The 10,433-nt window shown below is 51.4% G+C and overlaps 1 protein-coding gene across 1 annotated transcript in view; it reads right to left on the bottom strand.

Moving 5' to 3' along the window:
• Positions 1-239: 239 nt before the first annotated feature.
• Fblim1 (filamin binding LIM protein 1) overlaps positions 240-10,433 on the bottom strand; it is a 16,312-nt gene continuing 6,118 nt past the window's right edge. Inside the window, exons 2-5 of the mRNA XM_013022260.1 lie at positions 8,478-8,647; positions 7,600-7,778; positions 6,530-6,647; positions 240-839 (exon numbers count right to left, since the gene is read on the bottom strand). Of these exons, the coding sequence (XP_012877714.1) occupies positions 726-839; positions 6,530-6,647; positions 7,600-7,778; positions 8,478-8,647 (581 nt within the window). The 3' untranslated portion in view covers positions 240-725. The remainder of the gene's footprint in view (positions 840-6,529; positions 6,648-7,599; positions 7,779-8,477; positions 8,648-10,433) is intronic.

The following is a 10,433-nucleotide window of genomic DNA, read 5'->3' as shown; positions in this document are numbered from 1 at the left end:
GAGCCCAGGCCCAGGGTTCAAGCCCCACAACCGGACCCAAACAAAACAAAACAAAAAAACTTCAATTTTCAAAACAAAAACACCTTTCCTCCTTCACTTTTGGTCCATATTAGGATTTGAACTCAAGTGCTTTGTGCTTTTGCGGCAGATGCTCTACCACTTGAATCATACCTCTAGTCTGACATTTTGCTGGTTAATTTGGAGATGCTGTTTCAAGGACTTTTCTGCCTTGGCTGGCTTCAAACTGTGATCCTCCAGATCTTAGATGCTTGAGTAGCTAGGATTCCAGGTGTGAGTCACTGGTAGCCCCTGGCCTTTTTACAAGATGGTGGTGTTTCCCCTCACGTTGCTCAGACCTGCTGACCACACGCATCTCAGCACACTGTACTGGATGATGTCAGTGCTAGGGATACTAGGTGCTAATCTTGAGACTTGTGGGGGGGGGCCCTCCACCTCCACCTCCGCCCTCCCCTCCCCTCATGGGTTAAAGCCATCTACTAGAAGGCCTGAAAGGCCTCCAGGAATGAACGATGCTTCTAGCAAGCAAGGAGGAGGAACTGAAAGTGTGGGGGGCTGGTATTAGCACCCCAGGGTGGGAGGGGCTCAGTCCCCCTGCATAATAGACACACTGGGCTGAACTGCCCACTGTCCACAGGAAGGCTCAGGAAGAAAGTGTGCAAGAATAGATGAGGAAGAGAAACAAAGTCAGGGCAGGGCTGGGCGTCTCAGCAGCAGCTGGCCGCACTCCGCTTCACGTGGCACGGCTTGCAGAAGAGATGGTCATTCAGCGGGTAGCAGCCTTGGTCAGTGGGCTCTACGGACAGGAGAACACTGCAGTCCTGGGGAAATAAAGGCACATGTCACATGCAAATGTCCTGGGGTCTAGGCACTGCCAGCACACAGCCTACCCAGGGGAGAGACTTCATTAAGCCTTCCCTGCAGGGCAGCAGTCAGCTTCTCATTCTGGACCTCCTGGACCAGATCTGCCCTGGAGAAGACCAGAAACATAGGATTTTACTTCACAGGAGGGGTGAGTGGCTGACGTGGTAGCCTGGCTGTGGGGAGGCCGAGGATCCTCAAAAAGGCAATGTGAGGGTCCCAGGAGGCTGAGGTCCCAGGGTGTAACCAACAGCCTTTTTAGGATGTGCGGTGTGAGGCAGGTCCTCCTGGGGCTCCAGCGTGGCACTGCACAGGCTCCCAACCAATGTCTGTGGAACGTATCTCCTGGCTAGCCCTGTTCCTCACTTCGCAGGTGGGGAAACTGAGGCCTGAGAAGGGTGGGGTTTTCTTCAGGCCTCACAGCAAGTTCTAGAGCAGGCTGGTGGCCAGGCTGAGTTGAAGGGTCTCTCTCTCTCTCTCTCTGTCAGTCCTGGGGCTTGAACTCAGGGCCTGGGCACTGTCCTGGGGCTTGAACTCAGGGCCTAGGCACTGTTCCTTGAGCTTCTTTTGCTCAAGGCTAGCCCTCTACCACTTGAGCCACAGCGCCACTTCTGCCTTTTTCTGTTTCTGTGGTGCTGAGGAATCGAACCCAGGGCTTCATCCATGCTAGGCAAGCGCTCTATCACAAAGCCACATTCCCGGCCCTGGAGGGGGATTTTTTGTTATTTCCCAGGTCACACGTCTGTAAGATCAGCAAAACCATGAACCACGGACTTCAGGAGGAAGAGGAGAGGGGTTCGGGCCTAAACTGCCAACACAAACTTCACCATTTACCCCTGGCGCACATCTCATCCGAGCCTCACACATCATGCCTCATCCTTCATGCTTCGGGTAGGAATGAAAGATTCATGCGCAGAGACCGGATTCTGGGCTCAGCTGGCACCCTTGGGAGCTGTGGTGACATAAGAGTCTTGTCTTCACAGAGATGACTTTGAGGTCACAGGTGTCGGTCGTGAACCAGCAGGAGCCAGGGGCCACAGCCTGGTTTCTCAGTGGCCACTTGGAGAGGGCGCCCTCATGTGGCTCCTCTCTGCAACTCCACCCTAGCCCCTGGGGGAAACTAAGTCCTGTATCTGGGTCATTCACAATGGGTCACTTGTTTGTCATTCTGAGAGGATCAAGTGTCAAACCTGAAGTTCCAAAGAGGCGCTTGTGACCTTTTTTCTAAATTAGAACACAGAGCGAGAAACAAAGTGCCTGCTAAATCATCGAGGTCTGAGAAGAGCTGCAGAGTGGCAGACAGCCACAGGACAGGCCTGGCAAAAACGATCCTTGGTTTCTCCAACATAAATGGGAATAATGAATACCTTCAGAGCCGGGCGCCGTTGGCTCACGCCTGTAATCCTAGCTACTCAGGAAGTTGAGATCTGAGGATCACGGTTCAAAGCCAGCCCTGGCAGGAAAGTCTGTGAGACTCTTATCTCCAACAAACTACCAGAAAACCAGAAGTGGCTCTGTGGCTCAAAGCACTCAGCTGAAGAGCTGAGGGACAGCACCCAAGCCCAGAGTTCAAGCCCCATGACCGACAAAAAACAAAACAAAAAACCTTCTGCTAGCTAGGCATCAGTAACTCATGCCTGTAATCCTAGCTATTCAGGAAGCTGAAGATTATGGTTCAAAGCCAGCCTGGGCAAGGAAGCCCATAAGACTCTTTATCTCCAATTAACCACCAGAAAACCGGAAGTGGCATTGTGGCTCAAGTGGTAGAGTGCTCACCTTGAGCTGAAGAGCTAAGGGATAGTGCCTAGGCCCAGAGCTCAAGCCCCATGACCAAAACAAATCTGGAAGTGGAGGTGTGGCTCAAGTGGTACAGTACCAGCCTGAAGTGAAAAAGCTCAGGGACACTGCCCAAGCCCTGAGTTCAAGCCCTAGCACCAGCAGAAAACAAACAAAAAAACACCAAACAGACATAGATGCAAGAATGTTATATAAATAAAAAAGTACCACCCATGTAATAAATGCTACTCTTTCAGTAATAGATATTATGAGCCACAAAGTCAACAAAAATGGAGAGCCAGGGCCCGTGGGCAGTGCCTGGAAATCACTTCCCTTCCTAAAGAGCTGCCCACACTGGACACTGCTCACACCTGTAATGGTAGTTATTCAGGAGTCCGATATCTGGAGGATCAAGGTTCAAATCCAACCTGAGCAAAAAAAGTCTAAAAGAGTCCATCTCCAAAATAAACAGCAAAAAGCCAGGCAGGCTGGAGGTATGACTCAAGTGGTAGAATGCCAGCTTAACAAGTTAAAGGCCGGCAGTTCAAACTGTACTCAGGTATAGTCAAAGAAGAAGAAGAAGAAAAAATGGCTGGGCTTGTAATTCTAGCTACTTAGAAGGCTAAGATCTGAGGATTGTGGTCTGAATCGAGCCTGGGCAGGAAAGTCCATAAGACTCTCATCTCCTATAAACTACTCAGAAAAATCCAGAAGTGGTGCTATGGCTCAAATGGTAGAGTGCTAGCCTTGAGCACAAAGAAGCTTAGGGACAGCGCCCAAGCCAGAGTTCAAGCCCCAGGACCAGCCATAAAACCAAAAAAAGCCCCCCAAAAACAGACAAGCAAAAATACCCCCCAAAACAAAAAAAACTAAAGGCCAGTGCCCAGACCCCAAGTTCAAGCTCTAGTACCACCTAAAAAAAAAAAGAAGCCGGACATTGGTGGCTCACGCCTGTAATCCTAGCTACTCAGGAGGCTGAGCTCTGAGGTTCATGGCTCAAAGCCAGCCAGGGCAGGAAAGACTGTGAGACTCCTATCTCCAATAAACCACCAGAAAACCGGAAGTGGTGCTGTAACTCAATTGGTAGAGCGCTCGCCTTGAGCTGAGGAGCTGAGGGACAGCGCCCAGGCCCAGAGTTTAAGGCCCACAACTGACAGGAAAAAAGGAAGAAGAGGAGGAGGAGGGGGATGGGGAGGGGGAGGAGGAGGGGTATGGGGAGGGAAAGGAGGAGGAGGAGGAGGAGGAGGAGGCGGCAGCAACAGCATTTCCCGAACCAGGTTGCAAGCCCCACCTTCTGAAGTGTAAGCACCAGAGTGCAAGTCCTGCCTTGCAGCGCAGCCTCTGCTGGTCAAGGTCACACAGGACAAGCAGGGGTGGGGGATGAGGGGTGTTGGGTATTTGCTTTCCCAGCCAGGCTCACAAGATTGCTATTCATACTGGACAACAGCAGGGATACTGGCAGTGACTTTGGTCACTGGTCTTCCAAGAAGCAGCAGCAGCTGGACTTTGATCTCAAACAGCCAGGTTGGCAGCTGCATATCTCCTTCCCTCCCAGCCTGCCCCCCACCCCCCATGCCCCAGAAACTCCCTTCTGGTCGTACATACCTGTTTCAAGATGAGCAAACGCATACTCAGAATTATTCCTTGGTAAGTTGTGAGAGACCTGCCCTGAGACTCCTCAGTTAGGGACACCCATGAAAACCTCCCCTTTCTCCAGGCACCAGAGAAGCCACAGTGCTAAGGGGCAGGCAGGGGAAGAAGGAGAGGAGGGATTCTTGGCACTCCCAGGCAGGGCTTGCTACACTGCTTTTGGGGTGCAGGCCATGGGGAAATCAAGGCTCTGTGCTCAGATTTGGAGTGTCCAGGCATCCACAGACTGGCTTTTATTTATTTTTTTGTGGTCTGTCATGGGGCTTGAACTCTGAGCCTGGGCACTGTCCCTCAGCTCTTCAGCTCAAGGCTAGTGCTCTACCATTTGAACCACAGCACCACTTCCGGTTTTCTGGTGGTTAACTGGAGATCAGAATCTCATGGACTTTCCTGCCCAGGTTGGCTTTGACCCTTGACCCTCAGATCTCAGCCTCCTGAATAGCTAGGATATGTGTGAGCCACTGGCGCCCAGCTCAGAGCAGTTTTTGTGTTTTTTTTTTTATTTTTGGGTCCGGTCGTGGGGCCTGAACTCAGGGCCTCAGGCATGCAAGGCAAGCACTCTATCACTGAGCCACCTTCCCAGCCCTCAGAGCAGTTTTTAAAGCTTTTTTTTGGTTGGGGTCTGGTAGTGGGGCCTGAACTCTGGGCCTGGGCGCTGTCCCTCAGCTTTTCAGCTCAAGGCTAGCACTTTACTACTTGAGCCACAGTGCCACTTCCTAAAGCTTTTTTTTTTTTTAAAACCTTTCTTTTTTTTTTTTTTTAACTTAGGACTTTATGCTTGCTCAATTGATACTGTAGTAACTGAGCTCCTAGTTTTTTTTTTTTTTTGGGTCCGGTCATGGGGCCTGAACTCTGGGCCTGGGCGCTGTCCCTCAGCTCTTCAGCTCAAGGCTAGCGCTCTACCGCTTGAGCCACAGCGCCACTTCCGGCTTTTTTCTTTTTGATTATGTGGTGCTGAGGAATCGAACCCAGGGCCTTGAGCATGCAAGGCAAGCGCTCTACCACTGAACCACCTTCCCAGCCCGAGCTCCTAGTTTTTTGCTGGCTAATTGGAGATACGTGTTTTGTAGATTTGTCTTTATGGGCTTATTTTAAACTTTGATGCTCAGGTTTCAGCCTCCTGAATAGCTAGGGGAGTCTGGCTGTCTTCAGGGGTGTCTAAACCCAAGCCCTTGCCCAGAGAATGCTAGCCCATAGGCAGAGAAATGAAGCAAGAAACAGAAAAGGCAAAGCCAGACAGGTAGCTGCGTGCCGGTGGCTCACTCCCGTAATCCTACTCAGGAGGCCGAGATTTGAGGATGTTCAAGTTTTGAAGTCAGCCTGCCCAGAAACTCCAAGAAAGTAAACGTCTAACTAGCAAAACACCCAGTCGGAGGCCTGGCACAAGTGGCTGAATACCAGCTGAGCAAGCATGAGGCCCTGAGTTCAAACCAGGTACTAGCAAAAAGGGAGGAAAAAGCCAGGACCAGAAGATGGAAAGACAGCCTTGATACTATTTACTATCCTGAACACTCTCACCAAGAACCAATACATTCCCTTCATGCAGGAATGCATTTGGTTTTCATATGAACACAAAATTCTGACTGATGGGCTAGCTCTGTAACTACTTTTGTTTTTGTTTTTGTCAGTCCCAAGGCTTAGAACTCTGGACCTGGGTTGCTGTCCTTGTGCTCTTCAGCTCAAGGTGAGCACTCTATTTCCTAAGCCACAGTGCCACTTCTGGTTTTCTAGTGGTTTAAGAGTCTCACGGACTTTCATGCCTGGGCTGGCTTTGAACTGTGATCCTCAGATCTCAGCCTCTTGAGTAGCTAGGATTACAGGTGTGAGCCACTGGTGCCCAGTTTGTAACTACTTCCATCGTGTGTGTGTGTGTGTGTGTGTGTGCGTGCGTGCGTGTGTGTGTGTGTGGTGTAAGCCAGTTCTGGGGCCTGAACTCAGGACCTGGGCACCGTCCTTGAGCTTTTTCATTTAAGGCTGGCACTCTATCATTTGAGCCACAGCTCTACTTCCAACTTTTTGCTTATTAACTACAAAGTGTCATGAACTTTCTTATCCTGGCTTGTTTTCGAACTGCGATCCTCAGATCTCGGTCTCCCGAGCAGCAGTGATTGTAGGTGTGAGCACCAGCACCAGCCTTGTTTTTACCCTCTTTGTCCTCGCCAGGACTGCGGTGCCAGCCTGGCAGACCGGGCAGCCACTGCGGGACGTCCCCGATGCTACTCACCTCACACCTGTAGCAGTTCTCGTGGAAATTTTTTCCCATGCACTCAATTTTGAAGGAGTCCTTCCCGTCCCGAGGGATGATGGGATTTTCACAGATGCTGCACACGGGGGCGAATTTCCTAGAGAGAAAAACAAAACCCACACTTGTTTGAGAGGCATTCACAATGACAAGCGCAGAAACAAGCCGGCAGGACTGAGGTGGCTGGAGTCACCTCCCAGCGCTCTTCTGGGCCACTGTGTGACCTGCCTGCCCCTGTGCCGCAGATCTGACTCCCTGGTGGGACAGAGTGGGGGGCCTGAGTGAGCAGCCCTGCTGCAGGGTGCTGGCGGCAGAAGTGGCGGTGGGGGGGGCGAGGAGGGCTGGAACTGAAGGGCTACTAGGGACTCTCACTTTTTTCTTTTGGTACCAGTACTGGAACTTGAACTCAGGGCCTGGGTACTGTCCCTTAGCTTTTTTTTTTTTTTGCTCAAGGCCATTGCTTTACCACTTGAGCCATAACTCCATTTCTGGCTTTTTGCTGGTTAACTGAAGATGAGAATCTCACAGATTTTTCTGCATAGGCTGGCTTCAAACCTGCATCCTCAGATCTCAGCCTACTGAGGACCTAGGATTACAGCTGTCTCTGTGTGTGTCAGGTTGGGTTATGTGTGTGTATGTTTGTGTCAGTATGGGTCTTAAACTTGGCCTGGGCATTGTCTCTGAGCTTTTGTGTTCAAGATTAGTGCTTTACCCCTTGACCCATACTTCCATTTCTGGCTTTTGGCTGGTTAACTGGAGCTATGAATCTCATGGACTTTCCTGCATAGGCTGGCTTTGACCCAGTCTCCTGAGTAGCTTGCATTACAGGCATGAGCAACTGTGTCCAGCAGTAGTCTTTTCAGCACATCCATCTGACTGCAGAATTCTGAGCATCTGACATGGCGCAGGAGCTCAGTCATTCACTACCAGCAGGTGAGCAGAGCAGGAAATGCTTCTAGAGTCCACAGGTTGCAGGGCACTCTTGGCTCTGGAGCCTGGCCCTGGTTTCTGCCCTGTCACCCCCTCCCCTCCCCTGCCCGTGCCCCTTCTACCTGTAGAAGTCGTCCAGGCAGTACACCTGGTTCTGGCTGTCCAGGGCGAAGCTCTCGTCCCCGATGCACCGGGCGCAGGTAATGCAGGTGAAGCAGTGAGGGTGGAAGACCTGGCTCAGGGCCCTGATGACGTGGTCACGGACCACCTCTCCACACTTGCCGCACTTCTCCAGAGTGTCCTGGGACAGAGGGCCCTTGCCTCAGAGCTGACACACAGCCAAGCACACCCCAGCCATGAGGGGCCCTGTCTTGGCCCAGAGCAGGAACCTTGAGGCAGCTACTGGATTCTTACTGCCATCTGTTGGAGGTTAGGGCCCCGCAGAAACTTCCTTTAAATCTCCAAGCCAAGAGGGCTGGAAGGTGGCTCTGCGGTAGAGTGCTTGCCTAGTATGTACGAAGCCCTGGGTTCGATTCCTCAGTACCATATACACAGAAAAAAGCCAGAAGTGGCGCTGTGGCTCAAGTGGTAGAGCAGAGTGCCAGCCTTGAGCAAAAGAAACTCAGGGACAGTGCCCAGGCCCTGAGTTCAAGACCCAGGACTGGCAAGAAAAAAAAAAATTATCTCAGAGCTAAATCCAGGTGAGGTGGCTCATACCTGAAATCCTTCCTCCATAGAGGCAGAGATCGGAGAACTGTGCCAATGGCTCCCACCCCTGGAACAGTGAGCTCAAACAACCCTTCTTTTCTTCCTAAGTTAGTGCCGGAAGGCTGACCACCTTCGGCAGCCACAGGAAGTGAATCCCCGGCTAACCTGCACTTCCCCATCTGCGGCATTCTGGGTCAACCGTGGGAGAGCCCAGTGAGGAAGGAAATAACATACCATCTCCCACGCGCCCGTCTCAATGCCGGGCACCCGGGCCCTGGCCATGGGGGAGTACCTGGTAGCAGGCTTCGCAGAGAGGCCGCCCCTCCTTCTGGTAGAAGCTCTGTCCGGCCAGCTGGCAGCGGCAGGTGCGGCAGGTGAAGCACTGGGCGTGGTACTGCCTCTTCATGGCCTCCACGGCCAGCTCTCGAGGGGACACAGGCTTGTGGCAGAAGCCGCAGACATCTAGAGTAGAGGAGACACAGACATCAGCAGCTCAGCCCAAGAGGACTGTACACCATCACCACCCAGAATATATCTAGAGCTCAGCCTCCAATTCCAGGAGTTTCCTAACCTCACAAACAAGGGGTCATGATGGGCACTGGGAAGGAATGTGACTAAATTAGGCCAGATAGGGTGACTCAAACCTGTAATCCCAGCTAGTCCAGAGCAAACCCAGCAAAAAGTCAGATCAAAAGAAGATGCAGTCTTGGGGTGATTTGTCAATCTCAAAAGGTAGTATTTTCAATTCCTCAAGATCTAAATGGGACATAAAACTGTAAGAATTGATCAAGATATAATACTACGAGAATAGAGGAATGTGCCAGATGCAGTAGGACACACCTGTAATACCAGTGCTAGGGAGGCTGAGGCAGGAGGATTTTGACTTCAAGGTCAGCCTGGGCTACATAACTAAACTGTTTCCAAAAAAAAAAAAAAGAACAAAAAATATTAGAAAAAACTAGGAAATTATTGACAATCTTGGAGAAGGCCTATGTCGCAAAATCCAGTAGCCTGAAAAGGACTGAAATATTTGACCACATAAAGATCAGATTCTTAGCCAGACACTGATGGCTCAGGCTTATAATCCCAGGAAGCTAATATCTGAGAATTGTGGTTTGAAACCAGTCCAGGCAAGAAAGTCCATGAGACTCTAATCTCCAATTTACCACCAAAAAGCTGGAAGCAGAGCTGTGGTTCAAATGGTAGCATGCCAGCCTCGAGCAAAAATGAGAAGAGCTTGAGGCAGTGAGTTCAAACCCCAGTACTGGCATACACAAATTCATTTTGCTTCTATAGCAACTATATGGTTGTTTAAATCGACTATCATTAGAAAAAAAAAAGAAAAGCAGGTCGAGGCAATAAATTGACGTACAGTTTTACAGATCACCCGCAAGGTAAGCTGGGGAAGGCACAGGGGTCGGCTCCCACGGGAAGCCCAGGCCAGCCCCTGGGGCCCAGGCTAGCCCTGTGCCCTTACCTGTTGATGCCTCTCTCTCTGGAGGGCTGACAGGGTCTTCTGGGGGTGGTGGCAGCTCCTCCTCCGAGGGCTTGAGGTGGCTAGGCTGAGGCTGGACCGATGGACCCTTTGACGGAGCCTGTGGGGGCATGGAGGAGTCACACAGATGGGACCCTGTGAGGACCTCCCTGCTTGTGGGGAACCCACCCTACAGATAGGAGGTAGATGCCCAGTGAGCACTCAGCTGGGTGGTTACCATGGCAGCAGAACCCACCCTCCCCTTCTGCCCTGCCCTATCAGCCAAAGCTCTGCCTCCTGGATTGGCAGTTTAGCTCCTGGGGCTGCGGTGGACAATGCAGCCCTTGGCCTGGGGCAGAGGATTAAGACTGGGTTCTAGCAGCGCACTGGACCAGGTCTTCCTTGGGGTGAGGAGGGTGCCTGAGGGACAGAAGGGAGCCAGCCCTTTCCAGGGACCTTGATGAACTCAAACAGTTTTTACCAGTGTGCCTAGCGACATCGAAGAGGTGATTTTTTTTTCTGTTTTTTTTTTTTTTTTTCCAGTACTGGGAGTTGGGACTCAAGGCTTGGTGCTCTAGACAGGAACTCTTACCCCTGAGCCATGCCCGACCCTTTTTGCTTTAGTTATTTTTCAGAGAGGGCCTTCACTTTTCTCCCCTAAGATCTAATCTACGATCAAGATTCCTCCTACCGGGCTGGGAAGGTGGCTCAGTGGTAGAGTGCTTGCCTTGCAATGCATGAGGCCCTGGGTTCGCTTCCTCAGCACCACATAAG

The sequence above is a fragment of the Dipodomys ordii genome, unplaced genomic scaffold, assembly GCF_000151885.1.
Source record: "Dipodomys ordii isolate 6190 unplaced genomic scaffold, Dord_2.0 Scaffold61, whole genome shotgun sequence".
In the NCBI taxonomy this organism is placed as follows: domain Eukaryota; kingdom Metazoa; phylum Chordata; class Mammalia; order Rodentia; family Heteromyidae; genus Dipodomys; species Dipodomys ordii.
Note: the sequence above shows the minus strand (reverse complement) of the source record. Positions and strands in the feature narration are given on the sequence as shown.